The sequence below is a fragment of the Quercus lobata genome, chromosome 4 (assembly GCF_001633185.2).
Source record: "Quercus lobata isolate SW786 chromosome 4, ValleyOak3.0 Primary Assembly, whole genome shotgun sequence".
Classification (NCBI taxonomy): domain Eukaryota; kingdom Viridiplantae; phylum Streptophyta; class Magnoliopsida; order Fagales; family Fagaceae; genus Quercus; species Quercus lobata.
The window spans coordinates 52255659-52278918 of NC_044907.1; the positions used below are offsets into that span (position 1 = coordinate 52255659).

At 34.2% G+C, this 23260-nt stretch overlaps 1 protein-coding gene across 4 annotated transcripts; it reads right to left on the reverse strand.

Moving 5' to 3' along the window:
- Positions 1-1257: 1257 nt before the first annotated feature.
- Positions 1258-22233, reverse strand: LOC115987795. Of its 4 annotated transcripts, none has more exons than XM_031111401.1 (20): positions 21969-22233; positions 18451-18705; positions 17351-17432; positions 17178-17255; positions 17011-17070; positions 16800-16904; positions 15191-15301; positions 14284-14325; positions 10738-10860; positions 10495-10571; positions 9601-9710; positions 9422-9528; positions 9277-9319; positions 9055-9146; positions 8496-8544; positions 7035-7105; positions 5028-5147; positions 4363-4448; positions 2072-2117; positions 1258-1574 (listed from the first exon to the last, which is right to left on the reverse strand). In XM_031111401.1, the coding sequence occupies exons 2-20, from the start codon at positions 18525-18527 to the stop codon at positions 1542-1544; spliced, it is 1512 nt and encodes a 503-aa protein (XP_030967261.1). In that variant the 5' UTR covers positions 18528-18705; positions 21969-22233; the 3' UTR covers positions 1258-1541. The 4 variants fall into 4 exon arrangements, with proteins under 4 accessions (XP_030967261.1, XP_030967264.1, XP_030967262.1 ...); XM_031111404.1 differs by having other exon boundaries at positions 17351-17402; positions 21969-22231; XM_031111402.1 differs by having other exon boundaries at positions 10747-10860; positions 21969-22231.
- Between the last annotated feature and the right edge of the window lie 1027 nt (positions 22234-23260).

Consider the following 23260-nt stretch of genomic DNA (forward strand, 5'->3'; position numbering starts at 1 on the left):
CCCAGACATCATAGGTTTAATCCTAAGTAGGAGTTTTCCTAGATTACCCAATACATGGTTCTGGCGGGTGTTTTCTCAAGTTTTAAAAAAATTAGTAATAAAAAATCTCCTAATTATGAAAATCCAATATCATGCCCAGATATGATGACTTTATGAACAAATACATTGGTTAGGGCATTCACATTAAGAAAGCTAAAAAATATAATTTTTAACAACTCAAAACACTATTTTATCTATTTTAACACCTCACTTTATAATGCACTCAACATCAAAAGTTTTATTTTAACATTTAACACAATAAAATAATATAAACAACATAATAAAATAATATATCCAACACAATAAACAACAACCATCAACACATTAAAATACTATTTTTTTTAACACCCCACATTAACTTTGCCTTCTTCGCCTAAGTTGTTTTTAGGGTATTGGTTGCTAAATTGACTTTTTAGTCAATTTAGCAACCTTATTAGGATACTAATGCCATTTGATTAGCCAAGATTGAGTGTTGTATAGAAATTCACATTCACTCAGAATATTTCAAGTGGGCAGCTTGCGAAACAGCATCCACATGATCAAAAAAAACTATCCTTAAAAGTGAAATATTGGGAGATTTCAGCCAAAATCAATTGCAAAGATATTTCTTGATTGCTTGGGAACCATAGAGTCATGGAATCAACAAAAAATCTCTAGCATTATCTTATCATCTTTTTCTTTTTCTTTTTATTAGTAAATTACAAATTACACCCCTAAAGTTTAGGGGTGTTTGAATTTTACACCTTGAAGTTTAAAAATTAGAATTTTACCTCCTGAAGTTTGAGGATGTTTGAATTTTATATCTGAAATTTAAGAATTTGAATTTTTAACTCCCTAAAGTTTGAAAGTGTTTGAATTTTATCCCTTAGCGTTTTAAAATTTAAATTTTACCTCATAAATTTTAAGGGTGTTTGGATTTTACTCCCTAATAAAGGGGTCTAAAATCCAAATACTTCCAAACTTTGGAAAGTAAAATTCAAATTCTAAAACGTTAAGGTGTAAAATTCAAACACCCCCAAACTTCATTGGGTAAAATCCAAATTCTAAAACTTCAAGGTATAAAATCCAAACACCCCTAATCTTAAGAGGTGTAACTTACAATTTACCCTTTTCTTTTTCTCTCTCTTTTAAACTTTACCATAGTTTCAAGTTGAATAAGTGATTGATAGTCTCATAGTCCAAGAGGAAAGAAATCTGTCATTCAAACAATCAATCAAGTAATGAAAGAAGAATCCAGTCCTAGGGGCGCAAAAAATAGAAGGCATATCAATCACATACAAGTTTGTTATACATGCTGCTATGAGCTAAAATGTGATACAATTGTTATGCCTTTAGCTATGAGTTTCAATGATAATTTAAAATACAATGAAAATAAAAAATAAAAAAATGTGAGCGCATTCTTCTTTCAATCTAAATGAAGATACAAAGTGTGATTCAGATTTATTCTCTTTTACTATCACCAATAAATAATGCCTATGAACATTATTTGGACGGAGAGGAGTCTAGGCTCTTCCTTTCCTCTTTTCATCTAGTGCCTGCTCAAAATGTAAAAGTTCCAAGTATGAAGGTCAGATAATCTAATTCTTAGCCATATCAAAGTATTTTGAGTCAAAACATAGAGATGCAAGCAGGACTAGTTTCTAATCAATATAAGATAAACAAAATTGCATCTATAGTTTTAATAATATTCAGCTTCAGCCAGAAGGCTATAAAACCAAAGGTATTCAAAACAACAACCGTTCTCGTTGAATAACTAGGCATCATAGATAAAATTATGAAAATTGCACACTCAGTAGCGTATCTTCATGTCCTCTTAACAACTATTCTTTTTCTATAACCATTATAGTCAACAGCACTGAACTAAGAGTTTAGTATTTGCCAGTGAAAATTTGGTTAAGTGATAACAGTTTACAAGTATATACGACGGTTCTCTCTAACAAGGATAAAAAAAGTAGTCAACAATCAGGAATACCACCCACATAAATGTATGGAAAACTTCAATATTTTAATATTTTTTAGCAAGAAACAATACCTTGCTTTGAAACATTCTCGTAGTCAACACAAGAGTGTCACGCAATCTACAATAGAAATAAAACGGCATCACAATAGGCATCATTACGGTTAAGGCAAAACAAATAGATTTTAGTGCATTGAAGAACATTTCTCTTTCTTCTTTTTATTTTCAAACTAAACTTGGCAGTACAATATTAAAGGCATAAGGACCTTTACCATGAGGCTGATGAGGGGCATTAATATGGCAAGCAGTCAATGGCAGAGGGAAGTACATTGTTTTATGGAGGGGTGGGAGGAGGGAACTTGATGTGCAAGCAATGAAATCCTAATTCTACCAATATTACAAGTCTTGTAACTCTAGTTAGTCTAGGATTTGACCAACTATAAATACTCATCAACTAGTTCATTGTAACACATAGTGCTTAATATTAAAGATATAGCCATTAAGGGCTTTTCTCTATGGACGTTGGCTGTCAAGCCAAACCACATAAATTCTCTCTTTTCATTTCTTTCTCTTTCTTCTGCTTACTCTCTCGACATTATTTTATTTTCTTCTTTATAATTTCACACGGTATCACCATTCAATTTATTTCTCACAGAATCACCATAGCCAAATTCAGTCTTGCCTAAAAATATCCAAGTCTTCAGTCAAAGGCTACCACTGCCACCACTATTCTTCACAAAAAAAATTCCAAGTTTTCTCTTCATGGGCCAAGACTCTTTCACCTCAAGGACTGCCATGTTCCTGCACTCTCATTATGATGATGATGGTTTTGATTCTGGAGTCAACGTAGACATTTTATTTTTTACAAAGAGCATGAACAAGCATATTCCACTCAACATATGTGCTTGCATCAATTGGCCTGGCTGCTGATTTTGTTTTCTGTCATATGGAACCTGGCAATCAAAGAATATAGGATCGTTCCCCCACCTCTTAGTTTTACAGAATATTTACAGTTCCTTTACAAAGTACAAAGTAGGCATGGAGATACCAAGAGTCATAAAGATCGTAGTGCACAATCACCCAAGTCAAGGAGCTGAAATCTATAAATGGTGGCTTCCTATATGGGCCACAGGTGTGGGGGCCAAGTTGTGCCATTGCTATGCATAGTGAGATTCTTTCTATGATCCAGGCTTTTACATGTTCCGTGTTAAGCTTATGTGGCCTCTATTAAGTGCTAGATCAAGGCCCTCTCTTTCACCATCGTTGTCAACCACTCTATAGGATCATCATAATTTATTCCCTGTCATGGATAGCATATGGACATATTCATAAGCATCTTTCTCATGTCAACCTCATACATGTCAACTACATTTAATGGGCACACGCATCTTTCTTTTGCGCTTGGTTTTTTGACTTTGCTTATGATCAAATGTCTTCAATATCTTGGCTCACTATCATGGACCAAACTGATTGGTGGCCCGATCATATTGATCGGTTGCCCCCTCCTCTATCAGTGTTCTTTTTACTCAGGCATCTTCATCATCCTCAGGCTGCCCTACTCAGACCACACCTCTAATCAGTGTCCTTTTTTTGGCTTTCTTTCTGATCAAACGTCTTTATCATCTTCAAGCAAAGTACCACACCTCTGATCAATAGCCTCCACAAGTATAATATGCATTGTGCTCATCATTCAAGCCTTAATCATCGCACGCATCTGACCTTTATTCTAGCCTGTCATCTGCACTTCATTTGGTCCGCATCCAACTCATCTGATCCAATTTGGTCAGGATTTCCTTCAAGGTCTTACTTTTTCTCCAATTCAAGTTGTCTTCAAATTTCCAACTAGAGTTCGTAAGGAAATGTTATATATATCAAGGCCCAATCATTATCAAGCCCAAGTCCAATCCTACTTGGTGTGCAAGCAAAAAAATCCTAATTCTACTTTTATGGCTGGCAAGTCTTGTAACTCTAGTTAGTCTAGGATTTAGCCTACTATAAAACTTCATCAACGGGTCATTGTAACACCTAATGCTTAATAGTAAAGATATAGCCATCAAGGGCTTTCCTCCATAGATATATGTCATCAGGCCAAACCATATAAATTGTCTCTCTTTCTCTTGCTTCCGCTTTGACTCTCTACATCATTTTATTTTCTTCGTCCTATTTTCACATGTTATCAAAGCTATATCTAATCTTTTTTAACAATTTGATCTTTGGTTGCATTGGAACTAATAACATGAATATAGACATAAGAATTGTAAGCCTCAAAAATACACTATAATAAGTATAATTCACTCCAAGATGAAAAGGTTATAGACATTAATATGAATTCAACAAAAATTTCATGCTTAAAATTAACAAATTACCGAACACTGTATGTGTTTAAGGGATGAGAAGCTCCATCAGAAGATGTCAAAACAAATTGAGTTGAAAGCCCACTGGGAATTTTTATCTGCAACAACAATGACAAAGGAAATAATTTCAATATCTTCTAATCAATAAAGAAAAACCTTCTCAAACAATTTCAGAACATTTTGAAATAATAGATGCAAGTTCATTAAAGCATAGCATTCAAAAATGTCATGCATAGGCCAAGTCACTTAAGAATTTACATAGCCTCATCACATTTTTTAATAATTGAAAAACAAAGTGCAAATTCTTGAAGATTTTATGAGAAACTAGATTACAATACTATTATTTTAAGGATCTTGCAAGTGAAAACAAAGGAATTTTGATAAGACAGTTATCTACTATATGAAATTTTGAACTTTCAAGACACCTCTAAACAAGATTTATCAAAATAGACCCTATAATAATCGTTGACTTTAAAACTCTTCTATTAGAATCATACGATACAATTGAATATAAAATGAATTCAAAAAGATATTCTACCATACTCAGTGTATGCTCAAACAATTTCTTTGCTACCATGAAATAAAATTGTGTTGATGAAAATTACAAATGAACATTACCAAACAAGAAATAGAATTAAGATAAAATACAGGCATGCTTCTCAAAGTAAAGAACATACTGATAGATCCTTCGAAAATTTCTCTTGAATTCCCACAGCTTCTGAGCTATTGATCTTAATTTGGTAGCTTGACCGTTTCAAAAACAAAGTAGCTTGCTCCCAATTCTCAGAAGAATCCATCTGTAAAATATGACTTGGAAAGTGTCACATTATATTTAAAGCTATAAGGAGGTCGCAAAATAATTTTAAGACTTCAATAACATTGCACCAAAGTTAGCAACCAACATTCAGCAAGTTAAGAGGTTCATATCACTTCTATTCTGTTTGCATTCTCTTTCCTGGCAGGGGCTGGAACCTCATGCCTTCTTCCTCTTTTTCTTTTTTCCTTTTTTATTTTGGATAAGTAGGGACTTCATGCCTAGTGAAAAGAAAGGCATTAAAACTTGCTAGAAAGAACGTAAGAGGTGTTTGGCACCGAAATCTATTGGAAACTCTCTCTTCAGCCATTCTTTGTTCATTGGAAAATAATTCATTAGAAAAAATTATTGTTCCCTCAATATATATGCTAGTAGGATATCTGGTCCCCCCCCCCCCACCCCCCCCCAAAAAAAAAAATAAATAAATAAATAAAAATAGGTTGTATGGAAACCATGATTTTTCCTCGAACAATCTGTGTGTGGGTGCACACATACATGAGAGAGAGAAGATCTTTTACCCAACTAAATATGAAAATTTAGGAAAATAACCACTTTTAACCAAGCCTTGTTGGTTAAGTGGTTATGGATGTTCAAAGAGGAGTGCGATCACATTTGAGAATGTGTTATTGCTGCTGAATATGGGGAAGCAGAGGGTGGCTGGACTACTTCGGTTGTTCATAGCCCACATGGATGTAACCAGTGGAAAGGAATAAGAGGGGTACAAAGTAATCTACTTTTTTCCTACAAAGTAAGGGATGGTGAGAGGATTAGATTTTTTTTTTTTTTTTTTTTTTTGATAAGTAATAAAGATTCATTGAAAATAAAAAGAGATGGTGAGAGGATTAGATTTTCCTTAAACAAGATGTGCTTGGACTAGTTTTCAATTGCTGAAAGCAAGATATTTCTGTGCTGTCCTAGCTATGCACCAGAAGTGAGGATGGGCTCCATTATTGGAATTTAAGAAATACTTGCAATTTTCATGATTGGGAGTTGAGTTGGATGAATTCCCTCTTGGATTCATTATATTCTTATCTGCCTTTTTCTAAAGGAGCTGATTGTATGAAGTGGAGCCTCAATAGCAATGGCCAAGTTCAGCGTTCGTGAGTATTATGCATTTTGAGAGATGCTAATAGAAGTAATTTCCCTTGGAAGTGTGTTCAGAACAGTAGAGTGCCCGAGATAGTAGCTTTCTTTGTGTGGACAGCTACATTGAATAAGATTTTTGACAATCAATAATCTTATCAAGAACAATCTTATCGAGAGATACATAGCTCTGGTAAACTGCAGATGTATGTGTAAGGACAATGAAGAATCTATGGATCATCTTTTGCTTCATCAATTGCTCATGATTTGTGGTCCTTTGAGTTTTCTGCTTTTGGGTGCTACATGTGATGCCAAATAGGGTGATACGTGTCTTATCTTGCTGGAAAAGGATGTATTGACTTCCTGTCAGCCCATTGTATTACTTGGGTAATTTGGAAGGAGCAGAACTGTCATACTTTTGAAGACATGGAGAAATCCATAATTCAACTTATGGATGCTTTTTTGTGTTTTTTACTTAAATGCTGTACGATGATTGAGGGGTTTCTTGTAACTCTTTAGTTGAGTTTAGTTTATGGATTATTTAGATATTCAGCTGTAATCTTTTGGAAGCAATTTATTTAGAGCTTATCTTTATTAATAACTTTTTATTATTACCAGAAGAAGAAAAAAAAAAAAAAAAAAAAACAAAACCAAAAATAGGCCATTAAGCTAAATTTATTTCCCTTTTTTCAAACTTCACAATGCTAACTCATACATCCTCTAAAGGTATCATAACTAAAAGGAAAACTTCAATGACACATAACTATTAAATCAGAAGCAGACCTACCAGAAATAGAACTCTAAACATGGCTTGTCCTCGAGCAATATTTTCATCAATCTCCTTTTGCATTTCAGGGTCTAAAAAGTAGCTCATCAGAGAAATGCAAATAATATAACACTGGGGGAAGGGGGTGGGGGTAATGCATATAAAGAAGAAATATGAACATCTAAAAATCATTCATGCACACTGCTATATAGCTGAGAATTAATATGGAATAACTTCTATAAAACTGTACCCTATAACACCTCCTATATATCATATCCTTCTTCATTAATTCTAACCCAATTAGTTGGATCTATATTGACTTGAGTTGAGTTTCAGTGACTAGCACCCTTTTTGTCCAACAAAGGCTAGAAAAACTTAAGCCTTCCAGTTACTTGATGCAACTTTCTCAGCTTCTCTCTATATTAAATGCATTAAAACATTGGTAATAAACCACAGTTATCACAATCATTGTTTTTAAGTACAAAACAACAGTTATTGAATTAAATTATAAGAAGCTTCAACTGAGTGGCAAAAATTATAGGCCTTTCCAAAATGTAAGGATATACAAAACACAATTGACATTTTGAACACTACTGCAGTCTGTCTCCATCATGGAAGGTCAAGGAACATGTTTGATGCACAACCATGACATTTTGACCATTAAAATGACCTCTAACCTAGGAAGCACAGGTGCGGATTCAGGTTCAGGTGCGGTGCGATGACATGGCAATTTTTGAAAACATAGGACACGGGTGCAGCAGGATATGTTTATTAATTAATTATTAAATTTTTTTTTTTTATATTTTCTACATATTGCTAAGCATTTTTTTTTCATATAATGGTAAACATATACCAATTTAAGAGTAATAATAGATAATAAAGAGAATTGAGATGATTTTAGGGTTTTTCCTTTAAAGTCTGCTGACAAAACAGTGTGTTTTGATCTAATTTTTAAGTTTTTTTTTTTTTTTAAACAAGAATTTCGGCCCATATCAGACTGATTCAGGTCCTGTTTTGGACCGTTTCGGACGGAATCGGACTGAATTGGACTGTATCAGACAAAATAGGGAAGGAAAAAAATTCCCTCCACAGACGCACATGCAGCCGCGTCCCTGGCCGCACGGCGTGTCCGTGCAAATCCAAGTCGGGTGTGCTGGCCAAATTGGCGCACCCATGCTTCCTAGCCTCTTAACACTACAAAAAGGATTAAGTAAAACTAGAAGAATATTTTTATTCTTGGTCAAAGAAAGAGATTTCTAAATTTAAATCATGTCAATAACTTAACAAGAAAAGAATAAACTTCAATTTCCAAACTTTCAGTGTGTGGTAACAACACTATAATCTCATTCCTAATTAGAAACTTGCCCAATGCTTGAGAAATATTGTGAAGAGACCTATTACACATGAATATGCGAAAATTGGTGAGTCACATTAATTATCAAAAACTCTTAGTTAAAGGACAATTCAGTACAGGACACTTACCACATTTTATTTTGTTCTGATCATTAGCAAAACGCTTCACAAGTTCCCCCTAGTGACAGTAAATAATTTAGCAAAAATAATCAGGAAGACAAAATTGTTGCACACAACTTATATAAAAGCTCTCATTAGTAATGACAGATGCTTTTAGCCACAGCAAGTTATAAGAAAGACATTAACTTCGCAAATTTTAAATATATAATTTCATTTGTTACAAACCAGAACATAACTTACAAGGGATCTAATGACACTGCCAAAAATAAAGAAATACGCATTAGTTTTTCTCTCCCAGGGAGCATCATGCAAATGTGCAATCAAAGAAGGCAGCACTATAAGAATGACTACTTTCGGCAAATCTTTGGATCCTCAAAATTTTGCAAATTTTATGAGTTAAAACTAGCTACATTATATAGCACTCATAGGGAAGTGGAGAATCCTATTACTTATGAGAGAGAGATAGCGATCAGGTCTTAACACCATGCAAGGATTTTCAGCAGGACATAAACCATTCAACACATAAAACGTACATACAATCTATGAATGTATAAATTACGTAGAAAACCTGATGGCCTATGTCATCCATTGGTATGCACTCAACAGCAATCAGTTTATCAACATCATCAGCTGTAACAATATATTCTGGATTTGTGGCTCCTGAATCAGAAAACACTAAATAAATCAATAAAATATACAATAAGCTTCTAAAAAATAACTATGCCACACAAAAAAGCATCTAATTTACAAAAACACTACTGCAAAACTCAAGGTTCGTATATATGCTTACCTTCGATGTACTGCCTGGTGCCATCCTGAAGATGACGAACCCACTGATTGCAAACAAATATTGTGGACATAAATAAACCATAGAACATTAATGCTGAAAAAATAGTAGAAATTGTGACTGAAAAGGATTTTTTGAGGAATTTTACCTGAAACATACACAGAGAAGTCCCACGTACAGGATATCCGCATCCAAGAAGCCTGCATCCTGGTATTGCATCACCAATAATCTGAAAGTTCTCTATGCCAGGGCCCTCTAGATTGAAAAATTCAAATTAGATTCTAATAACAGTTATCTCATTCTTTCTTGGACAAAAACACTAATTACCTTCAGAAACAGAGCCATTGTCTGCAGGATCAAGCACTGGTTCTGTTTCTACTTTGCCCCTCACATTGCCATTATAAATTGAGCCACGGGTTAGAGGGTCAGCCATCTTCCTACAAGAATATGATTTATAGTAAGAAGAAACATGTCACAGAGTCTAAATGAGTAACTATTTACTATGTCAAAAAGAAGTAATTTCTTAGTTACAATAATTGATATTATTAGTATAACTTATTTCATAATACATCCATTCCTTCAGAATTCAAAATGGATTTAGCAACAAATTCTTCAGTTAAGGTAACTCTGACTCAGATAACAATTCATATTAAGGGTACAATTTTGCAGGTAGTCTGCTGAATTTCAGGGAATCAATCAAGAAACATATAGAGGAAAAGAGGCAACCATTGGCATTTGAAATGGTCCTGCAACTCCACATTTTATGGGTTTGGCAATATTTGTGATGTTAGTCATGTTATGCAATGACAAATGGACCAAGGTGATACATAATAACATAAACACTATAAAACATTCAGTTTTACCTTTTACAAAGATGGTAGTCAATAAAAGAATAGAGCAAACCAGCGCCGAAAATTCCACTAACTAAGGATTTATTCTCATAGACAGAACAAGTTCATAATGTTCAGAAACAATCTTTTCTAATTACAAGACATAAAGGAAAGAAATAATGCAGCATAACTATTCAGAAGGAGACTACAAATAAATTTCCAAACAGAACTGCATAGAAGTCATGGGAAAAGAGGATCAAGACATTTTTTACAACTAGAACCAAACAGATTAAATCATGCCAACAGCCAACCTATCAATATTGGATGATATATTTGCAAGATCATTTTTTACAACTAGAACCAAACAGATTAAATCATGCCAACAGCCAACCTATCAATATTGGATGATATATTTGCAAGATCATTATGCTGCATATATCTCGGCATATCCCCAGTTGGTTGTGGACCCTGCATTCGGAGCCCCAAAAATTAAAGGAAGAATATTAACAAAAAAGACACCGATGATAAGATTATAAGCACGAGTTTTTTTTTTTTTTTTGGATAGGTATCATAAGCACAAGTTAATAAAATGAATAATAAAATATAATGAGAGGTACACAAGTAGATTACATGCCCATAGTACCATGGGTGTATGATGAAGTTGATCTCTCAAATTGTCAAAATCTGGGCTGTCATTATCATGAGAGCTATTTCCACCAAGATTGTCCACTACAGATATTAATTCTCTCATTCTATCCTGTGACGAGAGTACGCACATGCTTTAATTATATCTCAAGTACAACCAATGAGAAAAAAGTTATATTATAATCCAGTTAAAGTACGAACTCATGAACAAGAAGAAAGCATCTCCATGTTAAAAATTTAGGGGTAAAGAAAACTCAAAAAGCTGAAGGCAGAAATAGTCTTGACGTACTAATTCAGAAGGCATGCAAAGAAATTATGAAAATGCACATATATTTGTGTAACCCTTTTTTTTTTTTTTTGATGAGCAACAAAAAAAAATTAAAAAAAATTAAAAAAAAAAAAAAAAAAAACTAAATCCACCGGGGTGAACTCAGGGTAAAGTACAATCAAACTTTCAAACTACAATGCTTGATCATATCTAAAAGAGAAAAACAAGGAGAAGGGTGAAAAGCAACACTCCAGTCCAACAAGGTACAAAAGAAGAAGGCTTTAACATCTAGGATAGACTGTTCACATCCCTCAAAACTTCTATCATTCCGTCACACCATAGACACACCCCACAATACAATATGGCACAACCTTCCAAAAGGCTATATTTCTATGCCTTCCAAAGGGTCCTTGCCAAGCTGCGAATAAATCAATGACCCTCTTTGGCATAACCCATTGGAGCCCAAATAGAAAAAACACCATTGTCCACAACTCTTAAGCTAATGGGCAATGAGGAAGAAGGTGGTCCACAGACTCACACCTTTTACACATGCAGCACCAATCCAATATAATAATACCTCTCTTCTAGAGATTTTCAGTGGATAAAATCTTCCCTAGAGAAGCAGCCCAAGAAAAGAAGGCCACCCAAGGCGGGACCTTTGATCATCAAACCAAGTTCCAAGGGAACGACGTGCTATACAGAGAACATATCGCTGCATGCCAATGTATACATATATATGTATGCCGTTTGTGTCTATCTATCAATATACACACATATACACATATGCCTCTGTGCAGAAACATATATATATAGATAAGACACATCAAAAAACTATGGGGAAGCTTCATTTTAGTCGGACTCTGAATTTCATCATTTATATCAAGTTTCTTCCATCACGGATTGAGTAGATAATTCTTTTTGTATGGAGTAAAATTAATTTAAAAGCACCAAAAGAGGCAGAACCCATGTACATAGGAACTTTACAAAAGACACATTTTCTTTAAGATATTGTTGTAGGTAAGAAGCAAAGTAATTGGAGTTATAACATTAAACAGTGCCACACAAGTCATCCAAGAAAAGTGCTAATCACATCTAGGTTATACCCCAAAAAGAGAAGTCAAGTTACAATTAGGAATCCTCGTAATCACTTACATAGCCAGATCAACCTTGTATAAACTCCATGTGAGACTGAGCACATGCTAGCACAGCACCTTCAGAATCCAAATCCAAAAAATTCAGGGTATTACAATTTTGTAACGGCCCAAGAAAAAGTCCTAATCACACTTGCACTACGCTTCTAAAGGACTAGTCAAATTTCAACTGAATAATCGCTAATATAACCTAGATTGACCTAATACATATCCAATAGACCTAGCTTTGGGTCAAAATTACCCATATGTTAATGGCTAATTATTTTTAGACCTTTGACTGGTTGGCAAGAGTTTGACTCGACCCAGAGGTCCTCTCTTGTTTTGCACTCCAAAACATTTAATCAATTAATTAGTAACATAAAAAAATAATAAAATATGATATATGCCAATCACTAGGTGGTATATCATTCAATTATTATAATAGATGTGTGCTGAGTTTCATACCAAGCATGTAATAGGTAGATTTTGGCTATATAAACAATTGCAAGGAGCCCTACTTGTAACTTGACTAGTCCTTTTCAAGAATAGCGTAGATGTGACTAGTGTTTTCCTCACATTATGACATATAAGTCTTACAAGATCTAGTTTTATGACTTACAACCAAGTATTTTATGAGCAAGAAATACCTTTGAGAGGAAGGTAACTAAAGAGATGATAATATATGCCATATATAAAGGATTCCCAGAAGAAATATAAACATAACTGCTATGCATTGTCAACTATAATCTACATCCCATACACCACCAAAGTACTCATGCGAAACAAAAGTCGAGTGACTATTAAAGATGAGTTCATCTCAGATATAAGTACATGGAAGCAGTTTTCTGTATATTATACTAGGGGAAAAAAGACAAAGGCTGCTACAAAAGAATACATGGGATAAATTATAATTTAAACATCATAATAGGGTTCATTTCAAATTAAACCTTACACTTTGAGAAGTTTAGAATTAGATCCTACACTTTCAAAGACGTTTCAATTCAAACCATAAACCCATTACATGTGATGCGGTTAATGGAAAATGCTTAAAGTTCAAACAGAACAACACCATGTGGCCTAGAGTGAATTAGAGACCATATATAATATACACATGTACATGAAATGTAGGTTTAGTAAAAGTAGAAACAAAGATGGAGGGGATTAAGACTTGATGATCAAGAGATACTAAAGAACGAGAAATCTTGGATCAATAATCCATAAAGCTAGAGAGATTGAAGACGATGTGAATCATAGGATAAGAGCAAGGTCAATGAAGCAGAGATAAGCAGCATGGGTACTGTGTGATTGTAGAACACCTATTAAGTTAAAGGGAAAATTTTATAAGACTGCTATAAGACAAACTACACTCTATGGATGGTACTAAATTTTGGGCTATTAAAAAGCAACATATTCATATATCTAAAATGAGAATGTTATAATGGATAAGGAGAAATACACGGAAAGATAGGATTCAAAATAAGGAAACCCACTTAAAAATAGGGGTGACCACTATTGATGAAAAGACGAGGGAGAATCGCTTAAAACAATTTGCTTATGTTCAGGTGAGAGCAATCAACACACCAGTAAGAAAGAATGAGTTGATTCAAGTTAAGGGGAAGGAAAAAAGGAAAAGTAAAACCAAAAATAACATTAGTAAAGGTAGCAAAAAAATGCCATCAATTAAGAAAGTAACAAAGAGTATGACTTAAGGTAAAATAAAATGAAGGAAAAGAATACATGTTGTCAAACCTAACTAATTTGTTAAAGATCCATAACCAACCCCAAAAATTTGGAACTAAGATATACATATTGAAGAAATAACCACACAGCATCGTTTTGTTTACATATTTTCCATTAACAATGTCATTGTAAATGGTTATATGGTTTTAATTGAAATCTTTAAGAGTATAGGCTTTAATTTGAAACTTCTGAAAGTGTGGGTACTTCTAAACTACGGGGTTTAAAACAAAATTTGCCCAAAAACTTAAATATTAAAAAGAAAAAGAACTGCAAAATGATGGAATGAGAATGACAATTATATATAAAGGGAAAAAAACAGGTCACTGCATAATTACTACATCAAGAGCTACAACTTACTAAAAAAAAAAAAGCACGAAACCATAAGTGGCAGGCTTACATGTGAAGTTCTGATCTTCCATTGCAGTTGATCATGTAACCGCTACAGAGATGCAAGAAAATTGGTTAATTGACTGATATTTAGCAACATATAGCACAGTCTCCAACTGCTCCTATAGGCCTAAAAGCAGAGGCCTAAATGGAGCAAAAAGAAAAATATAAAGAGAAAATACCTTTCAAGCAAGGGACCAGGGAAAGAAAACGAAAGAAAAAATACCAGTAAATGGAACAGATAGTAACTGAGATTTAAATATTGCATCCTTAAATATACTGCCCCTTTAGTACATTTCCTATGTACTGGGCTGTGTTATTTTTTTAATAAAATCTTTATGTTACTTATCAAAAAAAAAATATATATATATATATATACACACTAGAATCATATCTACACTTTTAGCTCAAGAATTTGCAATACTAAGGTTGTTACATTTGTTAGACAGAAATGTTCAACTCTAACACCACTCAAAAATCAACGATGTGGATTTAAATCTGTTTTCAACCATACATCGACTTTGAGAACATTTAAAATAAATAAAAAATAAAAATTGTTCATCATTATAAAGCTTAACTAAATTCCATCTACAATATGATTCTAAGTAACTTATCATCCAACTCTCAAAATCCACCACCTGTAGGGCCAAAATTCTTGTTTTGTTTGTCCCAATAATACCATAAAGTCTCTTATCAGAATGACTAAAGTGGTTAATGTAGTGCATAGAAGCACTGCATGGGACTTTGGATGGTTTTTGGCAAAGCATGTTAAGGTTTGGGACCACCAGATCTGCTTCCTTGATGAACCATAGCATAGGGTTGTGCTCAGTGAAAAGGATAAGTAGCACTTAAATGATATGCAAGACAATTCCATACAGTTTATCATTACATATACTTGTGTTCCATACTATTGATACCTTTAAATTATCGGATATAACAGAGGCATTTAGAACGCGCGGCCAAATACCATATTCAGCCAATAACCCAAGCATGGAAGACATGAAGACATATCGCTCGTCCTCTGCAGCCTAGAGAATAAGTATACCATTAAAAAACAGCTAACCAAAAAAAATTATAAACAAGATGTGAATAGAAGACGGGGAAAGGAAAAAAAAGACAACAGATAAGGAGCATTGCAAGAAAATATAAAATGATTTGTTTCATCCAAAGCATTCAAGGCATCACCCATTAAGCACTTAAATTCATATATCACTATCAGAGCAATCAACCAGGTTTTCTAGATTGTCTTCTAAATATTCGGGCACTGACCTCAAGTAAACTTATTAATGAAAGATAATCTCTGACATCATAATCAAGAGTACATTAATATATACAATGACGTGTGACAGAAAATACATGTTTTCCAAATATTCCCATTTTCTGTTTGACTATATCATGTAGCTAGCGAGGGCTCAACTTTACACGTTATACAAAGATTAACATATTAACTTTTACTTGAAGGACAAATTGCAAAACCTTTCAAAAAAGGTGGCCTCACTGGACAAAAAAAAAATGTCTAATCTGATCAGGATAATAATAGCTCACACGGTCCTTCAGATTTTGAAGTTTCCAAAAGCACATCCAGACATCCTGGTCTTGGAGTGAGGAATAGCCCGAGTCTCATCTAAGACAACTAAATGCACCTTGAAGAGCTGCCGAGGAACTGGGGGACCTTTTTGAGCACAGGATAGGCAATTGAGAGATAGAGATAGCCTATTTGTTATGGGCAATCAATGCTCCAAGCTGAATAGAGCTTATCTCCGGCAACTTTGCGGTCTTTTGATCTGTCGGCAACTTTTGTAAAAGGCTAATAAGCATTTACAGGTAAAAGTGTTTACAAACTCAGATTGTGCAGAATCACCCTTAGATAGAAGATCAACTACTGGAGATTGCACCTTTCTATGAGGGAACTTGATTACTGGAAGAGTAAGAAGCAAAGTGAAAGTGATATGTCCCGGTCTAGTGTAGAAGTTGAGTATAGCCATAGCTCATACCTCATACGCCATATGAGCTTATGTGGATTAAGCACCTACTTTGAGGAGTTAAATCTTAACGCTAAGTTACCTTTGACCATGTAATGTGGCAACCAGAAAGTAATCCATATTGTTTCAAATCCTATCTTTCATGAGCAGACTAAGCATATAGAAGTGGATTGCCATCTTGTTTGAGAAAAGATAGAAAGTAAAGTTATCGGTACCCCAAATACATTTACAAGAACTCTAATCGCAAATATGTTTACTAAACCCTTATGAAGACTAGATTAGATTTACTATGTAACAATCTAGGATTATATGATATACCATTTATTCCCAGCTTCAGGTGGGGTTTTTATGAGCATCGTTTACATAATAAGGAGTAAATGTGTAATAATGTACAAATGCTATTAGTATAAATATTAAGAATATGTGTTAGGTAAATTAACATGCCCTAAAAGGACTTTTCCTATATGCAACAGATATAACAAACTATCAACATTATTGCAAGGGTACAGAGAGGCATGAGTTGACTGAGAATATATAAATTTACCTTCAAATCATGAGCCAATTTCAAATTTCCTTCAAGGGCACTTTTTCTCCTAACCAACTCGTTTAAGGCAGAGGTAATGGCTTCATTTTGCTTCTCATCAATAGCCTAAAAAATAAGATTAAATTCATCAGTCCAATTTCCAACACCACCAAGTACAACCAAAGGAGAGAGAGAGAGAGAATATATAGATACTCTCAAAAAAATAAACAACCATTCGCAAGTCGGAGAATTTCATCTCTAATGCATACTTCTCATTCAATAGCCGCATTTCCTGATCCAAAAGACATGTTATTTCCTCTCATGTCAAAAATGTAGAATTACAGTGACTAACAAATTAACATAAGCATGCAACTAAAAGCCTTTGAGGAAATGCTATACCTTCAAACACGCAAGAGCAATTTGTTCACGAAGAAATTGGATCTCCTCTTCCTGCGCTCTGGCTCGTGAATAAAGTTCCTACTTGTGAACTTAGTTAGTGTAAAGGAAGCATATCAAGCATTATTGTAAGTTCAAATTCAAATATTCTGCATGGCAATGTTAGTTGACAATACCATAGCCTCTCGGTCTTGAAGATGACTAAAATTGACATCTCCTTTCAAATTCCTGGAATCAAGTTGTTTCTCAATATTAGTCCTACAAAATACGAGAAAAAAGATACACAAACACAAACTTTTCAATATTGACTTGCTTCCTACCTAAAGTGGTAAAGATAGAAAGCTCTATAATGCAGACTACAAGAAGCTCAAGGAAGAGTGAGCTTAGAGACTACAAAAATAAATAAAAAATATACACGCTAAATTTTCCATGCATCCCAGTTAGGATTCTTCACAAACTTGTTTATATTACTGAGTCTATGATTCTAATTCCCTTTGCAAAAGTATGCAACAAGCTTATCATTGGCTTTATTCAAATATCAACGTCAATAGTAATTTGGTAATCTTACAGATTTTGGTCGTCTAGTTTCATAGTTAGTAGCTAATAATGGACTTCTATAAAGTCCTGCCAAGAGCCTTGTAGCTCAACTGGCAGCCCCTTGTGTTCTCTTTAGTGGAGACACCTAAGATTCAATTCCCCTCTCTCCCATTGAATCTATTGAATTATAAAATTTAAAAAAATAATAATAATAATAATGATATTAAAATAAAAAAAAAAAAAAAAGGCTTTCTGTAAAGTCCCATTTCAGATGAGTTTGGTTAGAGTTTTATTTATTATCAGTCATTTATTTGTCAGAGTAGAAGCTTTTTCAAGAAACTTCCAATCTTTTGATATTTTCTGTGGCGGTATTTCTAAATTCTGCCAATCAAAAGAGAAAGAAAAGGAGCAATTAGCACCTTTAATCAAAGCATATTGACCATACATACAGCTCAGAGAAGGCACACCCCACCCCCCCCCCCCACAAAAAGAAAAAAAAAAAAAAAAAAAAACCCTCCCATAAAGAAAAGTTGTATCTAGTATGCTGGGTCCCAACCAACCCAATCAAATCAATAAGGTTGAATTCAGAATCATTGAATCAAACCAGAGACCTACCCCAACCTCATCCCACTCCATTGTCACCAAGACTTTGCACAATTTATAGGTAAAATTGTCTCCACACATGTATAAATACTTGCACAACACATTTCTTCTTTAACAAACTTAATTCAAGTAGTACCTGTCTACAAAATCAGTGCTTTGTTTCTGAACCCCATTATCATCAAGCCCATGCGAAGCACTCTTACTTGAAGACATTGGATTGTATAAGATCCTCTTCCAGACAACCTCTCATTGCATCATAGCTGGAATTTTCCATCATCACCAACAGAATCCTGCATTTTACCTTACTTTATCTCCTCTTCCACATTTCTTCATCCAAGCAAAATTAAATTTTCTGTACTATCCAATCCCCACTCCCAGATGTTGCAAGAATCTATAAATAACAATGACAACTACATTATCAGATATGAAGAAGAACAAAATAATCAAACTTCTGTTTTCATTAGGAAAAACACAATTACAAAATATATAACATAAAACCAAATATTGCTAGAAAAAAGAAGAAAAAAATTAACAAATATTAGTGTTAACAGTCCATATCAATAAATAAGACAACCTATCACAATTGCTTTTTCATTAGCTGAACAAGATTTGCACCTAATAGTAAGAGCACTTCATATTGATGATACTGCAGGTGCATGATGATTGCTAAACTATCAGACAACCAACATCCACATGGTTCGTAACGAATATTAACTTGGTATCAGTAAATCCCACAATCTAATAGGAAACAACCATCAAATGGTTAAGAGCTAATTTATGGCCACAATATTCTCAATTAAAACACATCAAAAGAACATGCCCATAGCAATAAACCAATTATTGTGGGAATATTGTATACACCTCATCTCAACATCAACAGCTAATGCAAATTTGAGGCTTCTTATTTTTTTTGGGTAAGTTTACACACACACAAAATGGGTTTTGAACCCAAAAATTTACCCTTAACCCTTTCTTATGGGGAAAGGAGGAATAGTTTGAGCTAGAGCTCATTGGCTCCCCCCACCCCAAACAAGAGTTAGATAGAACAGAAAATTGCACAGACAAAGCTGACAGAAAAGCTTTTGCTGTGCACAAAACTTTTGTATTTTCCAGCAATTGTTAAACAATCTGACAGACAGCCAACAGAAACAGAAAATTCAAACCAAATAAATATAGCAAAGTGAATTCAGGAGTAGTCTATGTTGAAGGGAAACTTCAAAGAGTACAACAACAGATGGATACAAGCACAATTAAGCATGGCATATTAGACTATCCCAATAAGCCAATTAGGGCTGTGGGTAAAATGTGTCACACAGAGCAGATTTTTTTTTTTCTTTTTTTCTTTTTTCTTTTTCAGAAATAAATATTAATAAAAAGACAAAAAGGCCAACTATTATATGGAGAGTAAATAAAAGTACAACACAAATCTACTTGCTGGTAGAATGGGTATGGTGAAAGGTGGAAGCATTGGATTCATTCCTGTATAACTACAGTGCATGGGTAGAATGGGTTTGATTTGGCTATTGGCTCTCCATCAGGAGTCTTGAAGAATTCTGTGTCATACCTGTACAAAAAAAAAAAAAGAAGGGGAGGGGGGGGGGGGGGGGGGGGGGGGGGGGGGGGGTTCCAGGTGGTAGAGACAAGGAAACCCACATTCACCTTTGGCTTTTCTTGCTATGAAAATATTGAGTAGAATGCTAATGAAAACTATGGAAGAGGGTTTCATATTAGGCTTTCAGATTGAGGATGGATCTAGTGATAGCTTGATGATTTTTCACCTACTTTTTCTGATAATACCATACTTTTTTTCTGTTGCAAATGTTGAACATCTCCTTTATATCAGATATGTTTTGCTATACTTTGAAAAGGTATCAAGCCTGACAAAGAGACGAGTGAGACTGTTCATGTTGAGAAGAAGATGATACAGATGACTTGGCAGATATCTTGCATTGTAAGGTTGGATGTTTGCCAATGAATTATCATGCATGCCATTGGGATCATCATTCAAAGTGAGAAGAATTTGGAATCCTACCCTAAAGAAAATATGCAAAGTTATCAGGATGGTACAAGTTTAAAATATCCAAGAGCGGAAGGTTGACTCTTATAAAGAGTCTGTTATCCAATTTTAGCAGCTTACTGTCTATTATTATTTACCATTCCAACCTGTGTGGATAATCAATTGAAGAGATTGCTGCAGAATTTTGTGTGGGTGGACCTGGGATGAGTTTTATTTCCATCTTGTGGAATGGAATGGAATACATCGTGTTCTCCAGGTAAGAATGGGGAGTTGGAGATGAGAAAAATGGGTACCTTCAATCAAGCTCAATTTGGTAAATGGCTATGGGGCTATGGGAGACAGGAAGCTTGGGAATAATGGACAACAAGGGTATTTAAAAGTACTCAAGAGTTATGAGAGAATTTGAAAAGGTAACAATCTTGTTAAGAGAGGTATAACATTGGTAGAATGGTGTAATATGTTCAAATGTAATGGGAAACTATAGATCACTTGTTCGTGAACTCTAGTCTTTTGTACTTTTTGTGATTAGGATTCATCAAGTGATGCCTAAGAGAGTTGAGGATTTAATTTTAGATGGGGATATTGCTTTGATAAACACAAAAACTCCTGTTTGTGGAGTGCAGTCCCCCTTGTTAACGTGGGAAGGAAAAAGTTTGGCTCCAAACTGATTTGGAGCTATCTTGCTCCAACCCATGATGTGGTAATTGAACAAACCATCCATATGTAGTTTTAGTCACATGACCCTTTTAAAGAATCGTGTAACTTGTTTACATAATACCATGGATAATCTTATAAATCACCATGTAATGAGTTGGAAAAGATAGCTCCAAACTAGTTTGGAACCAAACTTTGTCCATGTGAAAAATTTGGAGAAATAGGTACAAGATGAAGAAAAAAAGGTGGGTTATTACCATTTTCCTTTGTTTGGTAGAGAACAAAACTCGTTGAAAGGAAGAAAGGTGGGGAAGTATTTTTCTCCCAAAGCCCACAAAATATTTTCTCTCCAAATCAGAGAGAAAACTTACAGGAATGACTAGCACCAAGTGACTAGCCCATTTGGTACAGCTTATTTTTCAGATTATTGAAAATGGGATTGTTTGAAAAGGTTGTACCTAAAAAGAGTGCAGTTGTAAGCTGAAAAAGTGCAGTTTGAAACCGTTTTACAAAAGGGTTATTGACAAGAATTTCATTTCACAGCACCACCAAAAAAAAAAATTGAAAGGATTTGGAGCACACACCATGACAGTACACCATTTCAGAGAAACAGAGAACCCATTTGCTTAAAATCGGTATTTGACAGACTTGCATCTGTTAATAAGAGAAACTGACTGACAAATCTATCCTTAATATCAAAACCCACTTCATCATTTCATCAACTACACCAAACTTCATAAATACAACATAGAATAGATCAGTCCAAATCTCACACACTATAAAAAATTAATTAATTAATTAATGTAGCCACAAGCATTAATTATGGACAGTAAAGCCATGTGTGAATACCCAGAAAATAATAATAATAATAATAACTAAAAAAATAAAAACATAGATTCTAGGACTAACATTAAAATTTCAGAAAAGTAGGGAACAGATATATAGAAAGCAGTTATAACTGAAATACACAAATGGGTATGTACCTGTGGTTTGTTGAATTAACAGGTGAAAGATCTCAAGGCTCTATTCTATATATATAAGGCAAAAGTTTAGAGTGTACCCAAAATTGAAATGGGTTTATTAATATGTATTCCAGGGAAAGAGAGAGAGAGAGAGAGACCAGATAGATAGGAGAAGGAAATGATGATGGTGGTGAAGAGAAATAAAGGTATGGGCTTTTTTTGGTGTTTAAAAGTCAATGCGGCAAGGTCGTTATGTTTTGTTCCTTCCACGTATTTCCTGCTATTCTTGGTGTAATGAGGACAAAGTAGTGCCTTGTGTGTGTGTGAATATGGGACTTGTTGAAGAGAATTGTGAAAATGACACATTGAGCTAATCAGGGGGCAAGATTTTGAGGTTATTGGATTATTAGTTGACTTGTTAGGTCTCTAGATAGATCTGGAGTGATTAAGGGTTTATACGATGATTATCTCTTCGATTTTAAATCCTCCGATTAATATTCTCCTATTTTTAGTCGAATGAATGTGTGATATTTATTTTAAATACGACATATTTTGCGTCTAAATAAAAATAAGGGGGAATTGAAGAATTCAATAGGAATGAATGTTATCCAATTATCTGATATCTTGTTTGTGATTCAAATGCCGTTTCACCTTCCCCCACTATTTATCTATAAAAATAAAAAATTAGACTGAAGTTGTTTTCATTTCTTATCCTTTCATATTTTAAAATTTTCATTTTGACCATTTATGTTAGGATAAATTACGAGTTTGGTCTCAATACTTTACACCATAGTTTAATTTGGTCCACAACCTTTCAATTGTGTCAATTTAGTCCATAACTTTTTAATATCGTGTCAATTTAGTCTTTATCATTATCTCTTGAATGAGAATTGATCACATTGCAAACGGCTAAAATAAAAAAATAAAAATTAATTTCTGCAATTGAAAGGTTATGGACCAAATTGAAACCTGGTGAAACAGATAAAGACTAAATTGAAATATAGCGAAAATGTGACAAACCATAATGGAAGGGATGTTAAGTTGTGAATTTCCACAGTTGTTTTGTTAGCTTTATTCAATGTCAAATTTGTTGTAATTTCGTGCATTTTTTTCCTTGTATTTTGTGGGATTTTAATGTAATTGGGTTGGGTTTAGAATTGATAAAGAATTGCAAAATTTGTGGAACACAGGACTGATTCATGAGTGGTTCATGACTAGCAGCACCCATGAGTTTTCAAGTGAGAAGCACGTAAGGAATTTTGAAAGTCAGTAAGAGTTGGATAAGCCATGAGTGACTCACTAGTGTGCCTACT